Raw genomic sequence first — 18,740 nt, forward strand, 5'->3', positions numbered from 1 at the left:
GAAATGAAACTAGTCTATCTTTATCCAGTGAGTGATACAAAGAATTGAACAACTGCATCATCCAATGGTAAGGAGTAGATATTATGCAGTTCTATTTTTTCTGCCAAACAGAACCAACTGGGAAAGGTTCTAGTGCATCTTGCTTGCCATTAACATAGAAATCTACTATTGCATTCATCCTTGGAAGTTTATCTGGGTGGTAATTTACATGAACAATAACTGGCTTCAGCTTTTTAAGTCTTGCATCTTTCCTAACCATCTTGAAAAGAACCTTACTGTTCATAAAAAGATAGAAATCCAAAGTTCTCTTGGAAGCATGAAGCCCATCATACCCAGGATGTGAAGGATAAAAGAGCTCCTCATTGAACACTGCTTGGTCCCATGAGTCTGGATCCTTAGAAAGCCGACTAGCCACTCTATCTAACAATTCAATTGAAGGAAGTGTAGGCCTTATGTAAAAGAAACCAGAGTTGTAAGCCCATATCCTCATAGTATGAGCATATCGAGCCCAACCCATTGCAGGTTCATCAAACACATCATCAAACCCATAAGCTGTCTTATTATTGTAACCATCAGACATAGATTCCACATCCGAATCCCTATAAAGATAATCAAATGGGTTTTGCAAGTACACTATATCAACATCTGAGACAAGAACACTGTATCCCAGTTGTAAAAACTCTCTCAAAATGCGAAATTTCAGTCCAGACACAGCATGGTTATCTCCTGTTTTTCCAATTGAATCAATACCCTCATCTGGGTCTCTCTTGTAGACTGGAACGCCATTAGATTTGCATATACTTTCAATATGGTCATCTAATGCTACAACTAGATGATTAGGAATACCCACCTTCTTGATGCTAGTAAACCAGACCTCCAACATGCTTTGCACTTTTGAGTTTGCAATTGCAACTATAATTTCTTTATGAACAGCAACTTCTTCCAAGATCTTTGCTAATCTTGGATTCACAGATTCATCAGGAAAAACTGTTGGGTTAGTTCTCAAACCCTTGACAGTATTGAAGGGCCCAGCCTTGTGATTTTCACCCAAAGCCATAACCTGCTTCTGTGCATAATCTCTTCCTTGTTCAGCCAGCCTAAGCTGTTTCCTGAGAAACTTGAGCTTAATATTCAACTCAGCATTCTTCTCCGACAATGATGCAATTTCTAACTTCAACACGCCAATCCGTTCTGATGATTCACATGAGGATGAACCAGCCTAACAAACAAACAGTAGGGAAAAATTAAACACAGAACATGTGTGCAAGTTGGTATGTGTAATTAACATTACCCATATATTTTTTTTTTGATAGCGTAGGACCATTAGTTTCCTTTTGGTGTAGGTGAATTTGAACTTGAGTCTCTTATTTAACAACAAGATACATTTTTTAGAAGAAGGAAAATTTTTTTTTTTTATCAATTTAACTAATTGGAACCTACCTCATGTAAGCATTTATATCTAACCATGTGAGGAAACTGTAATATAGCCTAAGAGCATTTTCTATTAAAAATAAATAAACACAAGAAAACAAACCTAAGAGCATGAACATCATCAAATGATAATGAAAAATAAGGAAGAAATCTTAATTCTAAGGCATCCTTTTCGAACCCCCTTTCATATGATTCTAATTTTTTCTTATATATCATTTCAAAATACAACTCCATGAGAGCAATATGCACAATAAATAAATAAAAACAAAAAAAAAACAACAATGTGGATTGATGATCAAATAGAATCTTGAGTCTCAAACGCAACTCATAACTTGTTCAAGCCAAGCTCATGTGTGTGCACAACAACAATATGTCTATTTACATAATAAATTTTATAAGTCTTGAATTAATTAATTGGTTGTAATTGACATACAATAAACAAAATGAATGTGAGCTCGTACAAAAGTAATGTTATATCAATCATAATTCGCCAACACAACTAGTTGTGAAAAAGTTGTGAGTAACATTACTCGCACAACAAGGGCTAAAATAAGAGCAATTCTTGCAAGTATTAACAACAAACACTGTTTGACACCACCATATGAAGTGAACATTGTGGGTTCAAACTTCAAAGTTCTAACTCTAATTCTAACAAGCCAAACAAAACAAGGCAGAAAGAATTCCACCTAAAAGTAGCTTCAGTCCCTTGTTCACAAGTTCAAACTCATTATCAATTACTTCTAATGGCTTACACATAATGATTGAAAGTAAACAGTTTTTTTGTTCCTAACTCTTTATGTAAATAAATTAATAAAACTTAAAACCCATATTTTATCGAAGCCAATTGAAAATAAGTAATAAGATATTAAGCTTATCAAAAAGAAAAAGAAAAAGTAATAACGTAATAAAAACCAATTAATAGGAAAAAGAGGAAATAAACTAAACAGTGAGGTAATTGAGCAGCAAGATCCGAACCTTGAGATTTGTTTTACCGAATGGCTGGTCTTGGAAAGGTGAATAGTAGGTGAAGAGTTCGTAAGGGTACAAGAAGGCAAAGACACAACCAAGAACAATTCCGATCACAATGGCTAAGGTGATTTGACATTGGACGTTTTCCTTGCTCTTGTCCCTCATCAATGGTCCGTCTCTATGATCCGCCATGGCTTCTATAAATTGATAACACGCTAAGTGAGACTTCTTCTCTCACTTTTTACTATTGCATTAGGTTATAACTTATACCAGTCTCATTCTTTTAGGCACTATTGGACTTTCACTCACTCTCTCTCAAACTGTTCATTCTTTTTTAGTAAATGGAGTTTGACCCTCAACGCCAAGGGTAATGTAGTTTAACTAGTTGGCACATTCTAATTTTTCCAACTAAGACATCTAGTATTTAACATCCTCTCTTCCAACTATCGAATTATCAAAGAAATTGACTATCTTTCGAACTAAAACTATGTTTGCCCAGCAGTTTTAAATTGCATTTAAAAAATATTCATTAAATGCTCATTTAAGTGCATTTATGAAATCAGTTTTATCCATTAATAGCAACATCAGTTTCTTTGCTAAAATTGAATTTCAAATCTAATGCTAATAAGTTTAAATACACGTTAGTTTTGACTCCTTATTTTTTAATGTCAAACTTTATCTTCTACTATTAGTTGGCAAAGTGAGTTTCAGTTAGCTTAACTGGTAAAGTCTCTGATGGTTGAATAAGAGATCTGAAATTCAATTCTCGCCTACATCAAAAATCGATTAATGTCTTAGTCTGATAATAAAGAATTATCATTAATAGCGGACGCTATAGGTTGAAACTTTCTAAAAAAACAAGTTAGCTGAAATAAATAGTACCTACTAGATGAATGTTTTAAATATGGGAAGTTAATAGCATATATTTTGGGGCAAATTACAACTTACCTACTTGTGGTTTAACCAAAATTTAAGTTGTCTACCTATGGTTTAAAAGTTAACACTTTGCTCACCTGAGATTCACTCTATTAGGATTCTGTAACTCACCTCTATACTTTCATCGTTAAAAATACAAAAAACATAACAAAAACATAAAAATCAAGATCTAAAAGCATATTTCTTAAAATGGTGAAATAAGCTTAAGAACATCCTTCCTTTTCATAAAAACATTTTCGGGCCTTTCAATTTGTAGTGTGTTTGATTTGGCAATGAGTGGACCAAGAATATGATCAGGTTGCCCTTCAATTCTTTTGGCAATGAGTGGGCCAAGAAGTGAGAGTAGCCATGAAGAACCATGATACTTAGATCCTGCGTGGGGAGACCTTCAACCAAATATTCATTTTGTGAACATTTTGTATGAAACCCAAAAAATTAGCTAAACTAAAATCAACCCAGAATTTAGAAACTAAAAGCTAAATCCACAAAATCAACCAAAACTCAAAGCTAATGACAGCCAAGTTCTGATGTCTTTTTCTTACTGTATCTGGTGATAGCATGGAGGAAGCCTTTAGTTTTATCTTTTCCTATTTGTCTCTTGAGTTGGCTCACTAGAGCAAGCCCAAGTGTTTGTTCTTTTCTTTATATTTGTATAAGGTTACTCTTTTAGATTAATAAAGTTTCTATCTATTATCTCAAAAAAAAAAAAAAAAAAAAAAAGTGAACCTAGAATTTTTGAACATAAACCCAAACCAAAAACTAAATCCAGAAATCTTGAAGATTAACCAAAAATTAAACCCATAAATTTTGAATATAAACCCACAACCACTGCAACCAAAAATTAAAACCAAATCAAATACACCACAAATTTCTTTTTCAATCTTTTCTATCCTCTTGATGGTTTTGTTTGGATTCATAGGCTTGAGATTTGAGAATGTTCTTATGAAGAGGAAGGATGTTATTAAGCTAATACTTCACCATTTTAATAAATATGTTTTTAGATCTTAATTTTTATGTTTTTGTTATGTTTTTTGTGTTTTTAACGGTGAAAGTACAGAAGTGGGTTACGAAATCCTAACGGAGTGAACCTCATGTATTTTAAATCACAAATAGACAATTTAAATTTCGCTCAAACCACAGGTGGGTAAGTTGTAATTTGCCTTACATATATTTCGCCCAAACCACAGGTGGGTAAGTCATTTACTATTTGATTTGAAATATTTTCATTTTTTTTAGTAACAAATTTCTTTTATTTCTAGTGTTTCAAAACACTTACTGCTCTAATTCTTCTTCTTACTTTGAAAAATATTATCTTCGTAACTCTATGGACTTGTTTGGTAAGTTGTTCTAATAGTTTTATTTAAGTGTTATAGAAGTACGTATAGGTGAAAAAATGTTTTGGAAATACTTATTGTGTTGTTTAAACAATGAAACTGCATGCAATGATCACATATATAGAATTTGGGCACAGACGTCAATCAATTCAATTAGAAAAGTTCTTTTAGAATTTTGAGCAGGCTGTTACAGTTTGGACTGTAAAACTAGAAATACTGCTACTTGTCTAAACTTGAGGAAAAGCCCTTTACATACTGGGTTGGCTGGAAAGGGGATCCGAATGAAGCTGCTTTGTGAAGTGACCTTAATATTCTCGGCAGTATGAGTGAGGTCTTCCCAATGAAGTCACAGGACAAGCAAATTCTTACAGACAAAAGAGCTTGTGAAGCTGCTTTTCAAAGTGACCTTAACATCTTGCCAGTATGTGACTGTGTGACACTGTGATGTCTTCCAAATCAGGTCACAGGACAAGTGCATTCTTACATACATGAGTTTGTGCATGACAACAAAGCATAATAAAATAAAAGTAATATTGCTCAAATCACAACTTAACACCTTAGCAAAAGTTGTGAAAAAAAATAAATAAATAAAAATTGTCTCTAGACTTGCTTGAAGATGAATCATCAGTGTACAGTGGTAGCAACGCAATAGAGAGAATTGATTAAGAGCTCAAACCAAGAAATGCTATTTTGTTTTTACATTAATGAAGGGCATAATAAACCCGTATAATGGCAAAGAGAAGAGTTTGATTCTACAAAAAGCCTGACTTGAAGCGCAATAAAATTGAAATAGAGAAAACTATATACACGAGAGTGTCTCATTCATCACCATCACTCTTGATATATGAAACGACAACAGTGATGTCATCAAGCTTGCCACCATAATAGCGGAACCCAGCATCTTGAGCAGCAGTGGAAAAAGGTGTCTGCCGGTCTCTGTCCTGTGCTCGTTGGCGTGCCAGTGCCGCTATCTTCTGAGCTGTCACCTGAGGCCCTAGGCCAGCTCTCATGGCATGAACAACTATTGCAGTAATCTCAGTGTTGTACAAGTTGTCAAACAGTCCATCAGTGCCAGCAATTATAACATCTCCCGGAGCAACAGCAATTGTAAAAACCTAAATCAAACATACACCACTAGTCTCAACAACACATTCTATAATCAATAAAGTGAGTTTAATTACATATTAATAAATTCATAATTATTCTGTCAGTCACCCCTGTTTTTTGTAGTAGAGCACTAGAGTTCTACAAATAGAAAAAGATACCTGAACACAGTAAATTAAATGCCTATCAACCAAGATTTTCTTCAGGATATGAGAAAACTTTAATTTAAAAAGAGATTATATTCAATAAAGATGCGGTATAAAACCCAAGTTTCACTCCATCAATCTCAATATGCCACATCATCATATTACCTATTAAAAAATAGGCACAACAACACTCAATCAATTCTAATAACTATTTGAAAATCTAACTTAATTGGGAGTTTATTGAGATGTTATTATGTGTAGTAGGAAGTATTAAATTTTAAGAAAAAACCTGATGTGGATAATGTAAAACATTGTAAAACATGGGCAATCTCTTATGTGTGACAATCTCTTATTGGATAATGTAAAACATGAGTTTTACACTCCATCCTTGCCAAATTCGGACTCTTAAAAAAATCATGATTAAGTAGAAGCAATTTAATTAGGAAAAATTTACTAGAAACATTGTAATTAATGGCATCACCCAGGATATTAGCTAAATAATAATAAAAATATTCAGGATATTCAGGAAAATAGTGTGATAAATAATATCAGGTATCACATGAATGCTAAGCTACAACACATCACTTTACAGTGACAGTGCAAATATGTTCCCTGAGGGAAAGTTTTAGCCCTCCCACAAAATATACGAATGACATTCATTCCTTAAAAATATATAAAAGGAGCATGATAAATATTTTCAGTTTCAGGCTACAATTTGGTTCCTCATAACTAACATTTGCAGGAAGAGGAGAGAGAGAGTAATGGGCACAGACCTGACCAGAGCTAGGTAAATCACCATTATTTCCACTTTCCAGTTGATAGGTGAAATTAAAATCATGCTGTTGCACAGGAGATCGAAAAACGGTGCACCCATCCCGGACCACCATAAAGCCACTGTCCCCTAAATTAATTGCATTAACACCCTGGAATGAAAAAAAGGAAAAGAAAAAAAGCAATTAATTATGTCACCATCTAGTATGATAAATTAGAAGACTCCTTATTTCAAGCAAATAAAATTCCAAAAGGTTCACCATTTATACAGGGTCAAGAAGGAAAAAAGTCTTCAAAAACTAGACAACTCATTCACTCCCTCAAGTACCAAATGATACAATTCCTCTAAATCTGGGGAGAAAGTCACCTAAACCCTCCATAGCTGATTGATGGCAGAGTGGTAATATTATTGGAAATAGAATATCTTGGAAGCCTAATGCTAAAACTATAGGTCGCACAATATCTATAAAGACTATGGTCTAGGAGAAACAACCAATTCTGGATCAAAATTAACTTTCTTAAGGTTATAATCAATAGTTAGCAGCCATAGGTATAATTTATTCAGTTTGTAACTGTAGTTCAGTTATGGGGCCTTTGTGTTTTGTCCTTTAACTTCATTTATTAGTCAAAATCCCATCAGAACAAGAGCCCACACTATAATACCTAATATCATTATTTCTCAGCAACAAAAAAGAGCATATTCAGGATCGTTTTTAGAGTTTGTTGATTTGAATTTGAAGAGCCTTGGTTGCTATATACTCTTCTTTTCTGCTGACTGCTGCATCATTACTGCTTAAAGGCAGTGTTCATCCCCAGTGATTGTCCTTTCTTTATAAAATACAGCCCCAACCATGTCCCTAAGCTAACACCCTTTGAGACCCTAAAACTCAAAAGTATTCCCCAACCTTTTCAGCCATCAGTAAACTCATTGTAACCAACCTTAATACACAAACATTTGTTGCTGTCCAAAATTCAACTAAAATTCTCAAAACTAAACCCTTTTTGCCTTTTATCATTAACCTCAAGCCTACTCAAATCATTATGAATCAACAAACCCTAAGCCTTTCTTTAATTGTTATATACCCACTAATCATAATTTAGCGTAACTCTAGCCCATTGTACAAAAAATAGTAAGCAGGTTATTAAATCCATTCTACATCACTTGTGGAAGGAGCTGGCTCTCCAAATAAACCAAACATTTGAAACTTGAACTTGATCAAGTGTTACAAGTCCACTGAGCCACATCAAGTCACTCCTGTCAATGTCAGTGCTCAAGAGCATATATATTGTATAGTAAATTTTAATGTTACTTCCTCAATACCTAACACAACCCTGAGTTTTTATAATTTTAATTCTGAAAAATCCAATGAAACTTACTGCCTTACTGGATTATCATAAACTGAGATTATCATGATCATACACCGAGAAATAAATCAGCAGAAAAATCCAAAAGAAGTAATAAGAAAATCGTCTGCAAACTAACATGATAAGAAAACTCCAATACCTTGAACAAGTCAGGCTACAATTACACAATGTCTTTTAAAAAATAATTTAATGGTTTTTCAGGAAAATGGCCAAATAAATCCAGAAACTAGAGACAGGCATAAAGGAATGGCTAAAATGGAAGAAGTATATACCTCTTCTGTGAGTGCTATGATGCATGCTGTTGAGGAACCTTTGGCTTTTGTGATTGAGTGAGCTTTCTCCAGGACCCTAGCAGGATCAATTGAACCCTTGGGCTCCTCTTTAACAGCATTTACTGAATGGGACATAAGTTCCCGGGAATATTGTCCAGCATCAACACCTAGATCTGCCCAGCCACCAACACCATCTGCCACCCCAATTGCTTGTTCATCAACACATATAAAGTGTGCATCCTCCCCACCAGTGTCTTCTTTATCAGGATGAGGCAGATAGCATGATCCTGAAAGCAGTTTCAGGGTTTTGCCTGCTGAGTTCTTCCTGCAAACAAAGCCAAGCAAAACCATAGATCTAAATTCCAGCACTTTACTGCATTACCTAACCATGTTAGGTTATTAAAAACCACGATAAAATATTTTCACCAGAATCCTGTAAAAGTAAATACATTCATTAAAAAAGGCACACACCCCTACTACACAGGAAGTATACAAAGGATGTGCCAAAAATAAAGAATTTAGATCCAAGAATATATTTTAAAATTAAAAGGTTTTAATATTGAAGTGGCCCGAAATTTTTTTTTAAAAAAAGTGGCTTCTCTTAGGCTAGCTCAAAAGCTCCTACACTAACCAAGGTGACAACAAATTAGCTCTTCATACAGTGCAAGTACCACAAGCAGTAGTTCTGGACCATGGAGTTCATCCTATACAAGCCATTGCTCCTCCAAATTCTCCATAACGATTGAAACTAGTAAATTATATACGTAAATATGAAGAAGAAAAAAAAAAGTTTTTAAATGGCAAAGAAAAATCAAATGTAAGGTGGCTTGTTTCTAATATAATTATTAAAAAGAAAAAAGAAAGGCAGTATATAATCCATGAAGGAAAAGAACAATTGAGTGAGGGAGAGAGAGGCAGCTTTCACTTGTATAACATAACAATGTAAACAGACACTATAAAAAATACAGAACAAAAGAAGAAAAAGTTACTCCCATTTGACATGGGTAGGGTTCAAGTATTTAATAGAAAATGATACACAAATAGGGTACCCTCTCTCTGTTGCTAATTTACATATGCATGTCTTGGCTACAATCAACTGTACATATGTCTGTGTGTATACTTCAGATGACAACTACTTCAAAATTAAGCAGAGCATATCTCACAAAAAAGAATGGAATGAAGTTCTAGCAAACAACTTGAAAGAGAAATATGGAAACTACATCAGTGAACATACTGTTCAGATGAATCTGTAGAATTTGCAAGCTGTTCCTCACGAGCAGAATTATCAAAGGACACATCAGGGGCAGTCCCAGCAGAGAAACATGTGGATGATGTGCTATGAAAATCTCTTGGTCCTGACCCTGTGTATGGGTGAGAAATGCACCACCTCTTCACAGCATTACATATGAAGTATCCATAAATCACATTATTGTTGGGTTGCTCACGTTTTTTCAGACTCATACTAGCTTTTCTGCAGCTCTCGGAACCTCTATTGCTGTAAATGATACTGGAACTATCTGTTGTTAATGAAAGTGGCTTATGCCTTGAAGCCAAATTATCTAAGGAACATTCTCCCAAAACAGCTCTGGAACCACAAGCAGCCATAGCTTTATTCAAGTGCACAGGTTCAGCAAGTGCGCAATCAATGTGATACGCACAGACCTGAAAGGAAGGCCCAGACACAGATGGAATAGACAGCATCCGCGAAAGTGCTCCAACAACAGAGATATTCCTTTTTCGGCTAACTAACTCCGATCTTGCAGCATAGACAGTTCCAGGTCTTAACAAAACGTGCAGGTCTGTATGAGTCGAAGATGATAAAGTACGGTACAACCTAGAACTGCCAAACAACGATTTCCCTTGCCCGATTACCACATCGAATGGGTCCTGTAACCTAACTTCTTGCCCTACAATCGACCTCTGGATTGCAGTTATCAGTCTCGAAAAATTAGTAGATGGCATTTTACCCTCTTAAACAAAACACTTTCAACTCAATCCTTCTTTTGCAGAGACCACTATTTTTACCACTATATACATAAGAAAATTTCATAACTCCCAGTACATCTATATGATTAAATTACTTAACAATAATAAATAAAATAAAATATTAAAAAAAAAAAAAAACCCCTTTTTCCTTCAATGTACCGCTCCGATTTATAAACCTGAAAATGGAAATAAATAAGGATGGAATTCAGTAAAACAAACCTAAAATAACACAGACAGCAAAATAATTAAACACAAAAAAAAAATTGAAAACATCACATCTAAGATAGATAAACCCTTAATTATCAACATGAAATGAAACTCATTTACAGGAACAACTGAGTTATTATATGATTGAAAGTGATAACTGATTTGCCAATTAATAACCAAAGCCAATCTATCCAAAAAATGAAACCCAGTAACAAAAATTTATTCAAATGGCAGCTACAGCTAGATACAATTCCTAGCAATAATTAATGAAATGAAATAAAATTAAAAAATCAATAAATAAAAAGGGTAACCCAGAAATTGATAGGTACTGATAAAACTCGTACCGTTCCTTCACAGTCGGAGCAATATTTGAAACGAAACCCTAAACTTTATAAACCCCAGAAAAACCAAGCCTTATATATAAAGGCTGAAACTTTGGAAGTTAGGTGCGTGAGGGACACAGAGTCACGAGGTTTTCTAACTCTTTGAGATTTCGCAGCCTTTGAGGTTGGAAAAAAAAAAACCAAAAAAAAAAAAAAAAAAAACAGAGAAAAAGACACGGTCGATAAATTTCTTTGGAAGCTGCTAATAATAAAAGCGATGAAACCCTATTTTTTTGGTGTTTTTACCGACATTAATGATGTGCCATTATAACGATGTTTGGCGTTTTGACTGTTTTGACAATGGATAAGGTGTGGTATTTACGAAAGGTGTCTCAGTGTTTTTTGCACGTGGGGAAGGGTAGTTTGGTCTTTAGGGTTTAATAGAGTTTCAGGTTGGTACATTGTTCGTGTGCTTTTTTTTTTTTTTTTTAGATTCATGTTTTTTTGTTTTTTGTTTTCATCCAAATTTGTAGGAGTTTTAAGGAAATGGTGTGGTGTACTTGCCTAGAGAAATTGAGAGAATTCAAATGGTGCTTGATATTAACGTGTACCGTAGATTGTGGGGAATATACTTTTATATATTCTTCTTATTTGTAAATAAGTCCTGGACCCTCACTTTTTTATTTGTGATGTAACCTTCACGTTTAACTAAGTTTTAAACAGTGCATTTCAGTTAGCTCAATTGATAAAGTTTCTTATGGTTGTATAAAAAATTTGGGTTCAATTTTTACTTATACCAAAAATTAATTGATGTCTTGGTTTGATGATAAAGAGTTATCTTCAGGAGTAAATACCATAAGATAAAATTCTCTCAAAAACTAAGTTTTAGATAATATATCCCTTTCTTAAAAAAAAGAAAAAGATAATGTATCCAATTTCAGGAAAAAAGAAAAGGAGAGATAATGTATCTAAATTCCTTTTTTTTTTTTTTTGAGAAAGTCCAGATTCCAAAGTTTACCGCAAAAGGAGATAATGTATCCAAAATTCTATCCAAAAATAAGATAGATGGTGCATCACCAAAAAAGGAAAAAAATAATCTTCTCAAAAAAAGAAAAAAAATACTATTTTTGAAATGGAAGTTAAGGGTTTTAATGAGTTTGATTCGGGAATCCAACCCAATTGGGTTTAAATATTGACAATTAACAATTGGATTATCGATTGAGATTGAAATTTACATTGTTAGTTACTCTCAACAATTAGGGAGAAAACAGTCAAAAAAAAACAATTAGGGAGAAAAGGCATTTGCTTTCGAAAGATCTCAGCCTCCCATTATTAGATTTGATTTTCGTCACTGAAATTTCAACCTCGTAGATGTCAAACTAGCCTACCATGGCCACGATCAAAGCTGTTTTGCCTGCAATTATATAGTGTACTCAAAATTTTATAATATCAAACGGAAGGATTTCTATTACTTTAATGTTTACAATGGAACATTTTAAAATTTTAGGATTTAATATTAGATCATACAAACTTTAGGCAATTCTAATAAAGGGTGGCCACTTGATAAGAAGAGTGTAACTATTTTTTGCAAAAAGAAGAAAGATACTTGTCACAGTCACAACCTAGGAGCATTAGTATTGGTGGTACCAAAAAATTTATATTACTATGTTTATAAAGGAACTTTTTAAAAATTTAGGATTTAATATTAGATCATACCAAACTTTAGACAATTCTAATAAAGGGTGGCCACTTGATAAGAAGAGTGTAACTATTTTTTGCAAAAAGAAGATAGATACTTGTCACAATTACAACTTAGGAACACTAGTATTAGTGGTGCTAAAAGGCTATATTGTTATTTTTAGCACCACCAAATACCAAAATGTGGCTATATTGGTGGAGCCAAAGCCATATTTTTTGGCTCCACAGCTACGGTGCACAGCTACTTTTGACTATGCATTATAGCTCATATGTAAAAAATAAATAAATAAATAAATTGTTGTGTTCATATTGCTTTTTAATAAAAAAAATTTCTTTTGGTTGTATTCACACTACTTTTTAATAAATTTTTTTATTATTTTAATCAAATAGCTAAAAATATTGATTTATTGATATTAGGTGTATTGTAAAGTGAGAATGTAAAGTAAATAAGGGTCATGCTAACTAGTGCCCTTAAAGCATTGGTTAAGAATCCATTTTAAGAAAGTTTTGACATCATTTTTATGGGAAATGAAAAAAGCTGTCAAAATATTAATTGTTTTTTTTTTCTTTTTCCATAAAAACTTTCTTTAAATGGATTCTTAACCAATACTTTAAGGGCACTCGTTAGCATTTCCCAATAAATAAAGTAGCTTTTTGTGAAGCCATATTGTTGAATTTATGGCTCCACCAATGTGGGTGTTCTAGTGAAACCAACTCTAAGACAAAATTACACTTTTAACTTTAAATTTTATTGTTGTTTAATTGTTTTTATATTAGTCTCTTTAAGTTTGCAAACTTGGGGTCAATTTAATTTTACCCCAAAGTTCAAGGAGTGTGTTTTTTTTTTTTTTTTCCTTCATATAATTACAATAGATGCAATTATCCTTACAATTATTGTAAGTGATAAAAGGGAAAACAAAGCAAGGTTTGTAGTCCTTACATTTTATTGCTTGTAGTCTAAATAATAATTCTTAGCTTTGTATCATTGTTGATTTTTGTACTTGTCTAATGTCTAAATATTATTGATTAAAGATAAGTTTAGAAATATCAAATACTTTTGTCAATAGTTACACAATTTGTCTAATTTTAATAAATAAATAAATAAATATATATATATATATATATATATATATATATATATATTTTGTAGTGCACATATCAAGGTTATGTAGCATTTAATTTACATTTAATTTTGACAATTTCCTATTTCCACCACTGATAAAGATAGAGATCCATCTTGATTCACAGTTTCCAATTTTTTCCTTGATTCTAATGGATTGCTAAAAAACAAAAAAAAAAAACAAGTTTTCGTATATAAGTTTTGCACGCTATGGTATTTTGTGCATAGGAATAGTAAAATATAAAACATAAACGTTTCCAAATTGCTTTAACATGCAAATTACAACAAGCCCACTCTTTAAAACAATAGCCCAACCCTCTCAAAAAAAAAAAAAAAAAAAAAAAAAGCCCAAAAAAAATCACAAATTACATCATCAAACGTCGATCAATTTTTAATTTTCATCCCCGTAGTTTCAAATTTTTTTTTTTTTTTTTTTCATTTCCGACTTTTAATTTAAATATGTTTCCAATGTAGTCGATATGATAATCACATATTATTAAACCCCATAAACAATATAGTTTTGATATTAGAAACTAATGGGATTTAATCATGGCATTGTTTGGATAGAGAGATGGATAGAATCACTACATTAGAAACATGAGTGACATATGAAGAAAGTTGAAACTTTAGAGATGAAATGAAAACATTTCAACATTAGAAGTTGTAATTTGTATAATTTAACCAAAACTCAACTTGAAATTCTCCTTCTCAGCTGTATTTGTGCACCATATTGAGAAATGTCGAACTACCATAGCTATGACAATCTTCGCCTCAATCATAGCTAAATTTTGACCTACATAGATTCTATGACCCAAGCCAAATGGGCAAAAAGAAGCTAAATGCTTTCGAGGCTCCATAAATCTCAATGGGCTGAACTTATTAGCATCTTCACCCCATATTTCAGTGTCATGATGGATTGCATGTAAGGCCAAATAAAGCTGTGTTAGCAGGAATGTCGAGGTTCCCTAGCTTAACCATCTTACATGTTTGTCTTATCGCCGTCACAGCCGAAGGATATAGTCTAAGTGTTTCAATTGATTATCATGTTCGCCTGTTAAAAAACAAGGCAAGGCAAATTCTCAGTAAATAAAAGAAGTTCATTCTCAATGGATACAAAATAAGAATGAGAATATACTTTGTAACTTGAAAATAGTAATATAACTTATTGATTTTCCTTATGATGTCTACATAAACCCTTTTCTGATTATGACAAAGTATATGATTGAATTCCATAATAGAAAAAACTTGCAACTCCTCTAGACGATGTTTCGAAAGTTGATAGGCCAGAAAGAAATTGATCTTACAATTTTGAGATCGTTTAATTTCTCTGCAACTAGAATCCCATGTTCACCAAAGATGTGAACAACTTCTCGTGCCTTGCTTTGCCATTCCTGATGTAGTGCTAGAAGTACAATTGCCCAAGTTAAAAGGTTAGCAGTTGTTTCCTTTCCAGCAAAGTAAAAGGTCTTGCATTCATCTATGATTTCCTCAATCCCTAATCTTTCTTCGTCACCATCTTGATTCTTATCAGAAGACAAAATAGACCAAGAAGATTTCCTGAATCTTCTTTTGCCTTTTTGTTTGTCTCAATTAGCATCCTTATAGAGTCACGAGTTTCCTTATCTATTCTCCACCTTTCTTTGTTCATCTTAGTAGGCAAAAACCTATGCATTTATAAGAAGCCAAAGAATCAGTTGAAACTCATCATTGGACCTATAACAAGAAGATAAATCCTATACAAAAACAAAACTCATTTGGCCTATTTCAAAAGGATGAAGTCCAAATTCCATTGAATTAAAGTCATATATCATTGTAATAAGCAAAAGCAGGGATAATGTGAATCCGTAATCCAATCATTGAGAAATAGTTAACCAAGTCAGAGAGGAACAACCTATGCTAGTATGAATTTGTTAAAAAAATGTAGTTTAGACTATGAACAAAAGCGGAAGGAAGTGAGTTTGTGTTTAATAGACCTTTTATTTTTTTGATAGTGTTTAATAGACTTTGTCCACATAAATACTAACAAATTCTTTAGTGGGTATAATAAGTCTCACACAAATACTAACAAATGAAATAATTAAGAGAATATATGAACATGTAGCTCCAGAATACAAGCCAGTGTGAAGCACTTGGATTGTAATTTCTTATTTTCTTGGAATAATATGTGATGGATTGGATCGTAGCCAATGGAACTTTTCATTTTTCTTCATTATCGTAGCCAATGAGAATTTCCTAAGATTCCATCTTAGAATATGCAATGAATGACTTTGTTGGCCTTTTGTGTGAAGCAATTATCACCTTAAAAAATAGCATTGAAAATGGGCTTGGCTTGCGTGACATATACTATATTACATTGGATGTGACACGATATCCACATCATATGTGTCATCCAACGGGCACAGAAGCTTTGCCCTTTCAAAACTGACCCTCATTCTTAACAAAATTTCGTGTCTATACTTCGGCAGGCAATCATAGAATTAAGGGAATTGAGACAAAAAGCATGAGTCATCAATCATAAACGACAGTGCTGCTTTATGTCAAACCACAACCACCAAGAAAGTAAGTCACACCAATAACATAGTGCACAGATTTTCCACTGAGTTTGAAATTTAGATGTTGGAACAAATTCAATATGTTTACCTGAACACAGGAAGGTACACATTTGCTATAGCCTTGGAGAAAAGTACTATTTGCCGCTCTTGCAAGTTGAAAATGCGTCTCCTCCCCTCGTCAAAACTGCTTCCAAAAGCTGTTCTTGATATAACATCTGCTGAGAGTTCATGAAACTCTTCGTGCACATCCATCTCAAACTCGTCACTATTTCCTCTAATTTCATCCCACTTATTGATCATCTTTGCAGTACTAGCCACAATTTCTGGTACCCAACACTGTAAAATTAAATTTTAAAAAAAGAATGGTCACGACTAATGACAAAGGACAAAGATCTTTTTGCAGTACTAGCCACAATTTCTGGTACCCAATACTGTAAAATTAAATTTTCAAAAAAGAATGGTCACGACTAATGATAGAGGACAAAGACCTTTTTATTGGATGTGAATTTCGACAAATCTATAATTGAATTAAATTTTCTTCTTATATCTCCCATCCTTGAAAAATTTCTAGAAAATCAAAAATTTCAATAGTTATGTAATCTATCAAATATTTAAATTTGAAGTTTTTATAATCTAAAATTACGCATGAAAAATATATTTTTTATTAACATGAAATTTGATATAAGAATGTAGATAACATACAATCCAACAATTAAAAATATGTAGCTATATTAATATTTTTTTTTTTAGTGAAAGTGGTACCAAAAACTTTGTCCAATTAGAAACTTGTATCTATCAAACTTGTTCCACAATCTCTTTATTTTGTATGAATAAAAAGGGTTACCTTAACTCGCTCCATATTGAAGGCTTGGCTTGCGATTCTTCTGTGGATAGCCCATTTCTGACCACTAAGCCCAGCAAGTCCTTGACCAAAGAGTGGCCTAGCCAAGGGGTTTAAACTGATTTTTTCAAAGGACCCATCTGACTTTGTAAGGATTTCCTTAACCATGTCCGGGTCGAATATTGCCAGCCTTGGCGTTGACCCGAACCAGAACAAGAAGTTCTTACCGTACATAACTGACCATTAGTAGTAAAAAGGAGCCACACGGTTGATGATGTCGTGGCCCAATGGGATTGGCTTTGATAGAGCTTCAGTGAAAATACTTTGGATCTCAGCCGTGTTCCCAGAGATCGGACGGTAGCCCGGGCCTCGTATGCCTTGTCTTTTGAAGTGTTTCTCAATTCTGTATGGGACCCATATGAACGAGTAAACGAGTTTCAAAAGTATGACAAGGAAGAATATCACAACTAGAAGAAAAAGAAGATGCATAGTGAAATGAGAGAGAGAGTTTTAGGGAATGTATAATAATGGTGGAGTTGCTTAGTGATCACTGATCACTGATCATAGACATAGAGTGTGTTGAAATAAAATATGTTTTACTGAACGAAGTGGACTGGTAGTCTGGTACATTGGCAATGTCATGACCTGGTCTTTCAAATTTTCAATATAATATAACCTATATTAATTATAGGCGAAAAAACTATTTTGGTCCTTACATTTTAGGGTCACGGTCAATTTGATTCCAATATTTTAGTAGCAGTCAATTTAGTTCCTACCGTTAACTCACTACCGAAAAATGCCTACGTGACAAATGATATACACAGTTGGCACAAGTAAAGCTGACGTGGCTTATAAAATAATAAAGAATTTTAATTGAAATTAAAAAAAAAAATGCCCCTATCAAAAAAAATGCCATGTTAGCATAGAAAAAAAAAAATAATTTCTCAAATTTTAAAGAAAAAAATACTTAATTTTTCTTTTCTTTTCTTTTCTCTGTTGTTCTTGCAGTTTCTTGACCAACAAACACAGCAAAATTGAATTATTATTTTTTATTTTTTTATTTCCCTCTCACCAAAATCACACCCCAAAAAAACTCCATCAACCAAAAGAAACCAAAAGTAATATCAACAAACTAAAACCATCATAGAGAAGTTTCAATTATTTTCTGAATACAATTTCATTTCTTAGCAACCAAACTGAAAAAGAATATATAATAAATATCATAGAGACATTTCAACAAACACAAGAGCTTAGTGCAGTAAAACCTAGGCAAAACGTAAATAAGAACAAAATGAAATGAAACTATAATACAAAGCCCGTAAGAAGTAACATATGGATTTTTGTTTTTCCCACTACATTTTCCTCTTTGTTTTTCTCGAGAACCAAACAAAAAACAAAAGGAAATATTGCAGATCGGAACTTTACTACCCACTCCAACAATCCACCCTTGGCAATGTTCTCCACCGTGCAATTGTAAGCAGAAATCCCAACCCAAATCGACCATTATCTCCCTCCTCCATCTGCCGTTATACCGGTTTGGCCAAACATGCTCACTGATTCAAGGGTTTAAGAAAGCCATTGCCATGTCGTTGCCATCCACCAAACATGGTTATGCATTTTGCGAACCATTGCCATGTCGTCACCATCCATTGAGGACTCTCTCCCCCTCTTCAAGTACAACCCAA

General features: G+C 33.4%; 2 protein-coding genes and 1 pseudogene across 2 annotated transcripts; all 3 read right to left on the reverse strand.

Annotated features, from left to right (window-relative positions):
* Positions 1-2,887, reverse strand: LOC115978401 (arabinosyltransferase RRA3-like). The gene is made up of 2 exons (XM_031100421.1): positions 2,407-2,887; positions 1-1,219 (listed from the first exon to the last, which is right to left on the reverse strand). Exons 1-2 carry the CDS (start codon positions 2,590-2,592, stop codon positions 92-94), a joined length of 1,314 nt encoding a protein of 437 aa, XP_030956281.1. The 5' UTR covers positions 2,593-2,887; the 3' UTR covers positions 1-91.
* A 2,363-nt stretch (positions 2,888-5,250) lies between these two features.
* Positions 5,251-11,058, reverse strand: LOC115974295 (probable protein phosphatase 2C 55). Its single transcript, XM_031094570.1, has 5 exons — positions 10,866-11,058; positions 9,563-10,490; positions 8,329-8,653; positions 6,694-6,843; positions 5,251-5,785 (listed from the first exon to the last, which is right to left on the reverse strand). Exons 2-5 carry the CDS (start codon positions 10,288-10,290, stop codon positions 5,489-5,491), a joined length of 1,500 nt encoding a protein of 499 aa, XP_030950430.1. The 5' UTR covers positions 10,291-10,490; positions 10,866-11,058; the 3' UTR covers positions 5,251-5,488.
* Positions 11,059-14,339: 3,281 nt separating this feature from the next.
* LOC115958379 lies at positions 14,340-17,544 on the reverse strand (annotated as a pseudogene).
* Between the last annotated feature and the right edge of the window lie 1,196 nt (positions 17,545-18,740).

Source organism: Quercus lobata, chromosome 2, assembly GCF_001633185.2.
Source record: "Quercus lobata isolate SW786 chromosome 2, ValleyOak3.0 Primary Assembly, whole genome shotgun sequence".
In the NCBI taxonomy this organism is placed as follows: Eukaryota; Viridiplantae; Streptophyta; class Magnoliopsida; order Fagales; family Fagaceae; genus Quercus; species Quercus lobata.

Excerpts from the sequence above, each read along its gene's own strand:
- LOC115978401 (XM_031100421.1), bottom strand. The coding sequence starts at position 2,592 with ATGGCGGATCATAGAGACGGACCATTGATGAGGGACAAGAGCAAGGAA. Across the intron at positions 1,220-2,406 it reads TCGGTAAAACAAATCTCAAG|GCTGGTTCATCCTCATGTGA; the intron begins GTTCGGATCTTG and ends TTTGTTTGTTAG.
- LOC115974295 (XM_031094570.1), bottom strand. The coding sequence starts at position 10,290 with ATGCCATCTACTAATTTTTCGAGACTGATAACTGCAATCCAGAGGTCG. Across the intron at positions 6,844-8,328 it reads TCATAGCACTCACAGAAGAG|GGTGTTAATGCAATTAATTT; the intron begins GTATATACTTCT and ends TTTTCATTCCAG. Across the intron at positions 5,786-6,693 it reads ATTTACCTAGCTCTGGTCAG|GTTTTTACAATTGCTGTTGC; the intron begins GTCTGTGCCCAT and ends TGTTTGATTTAG.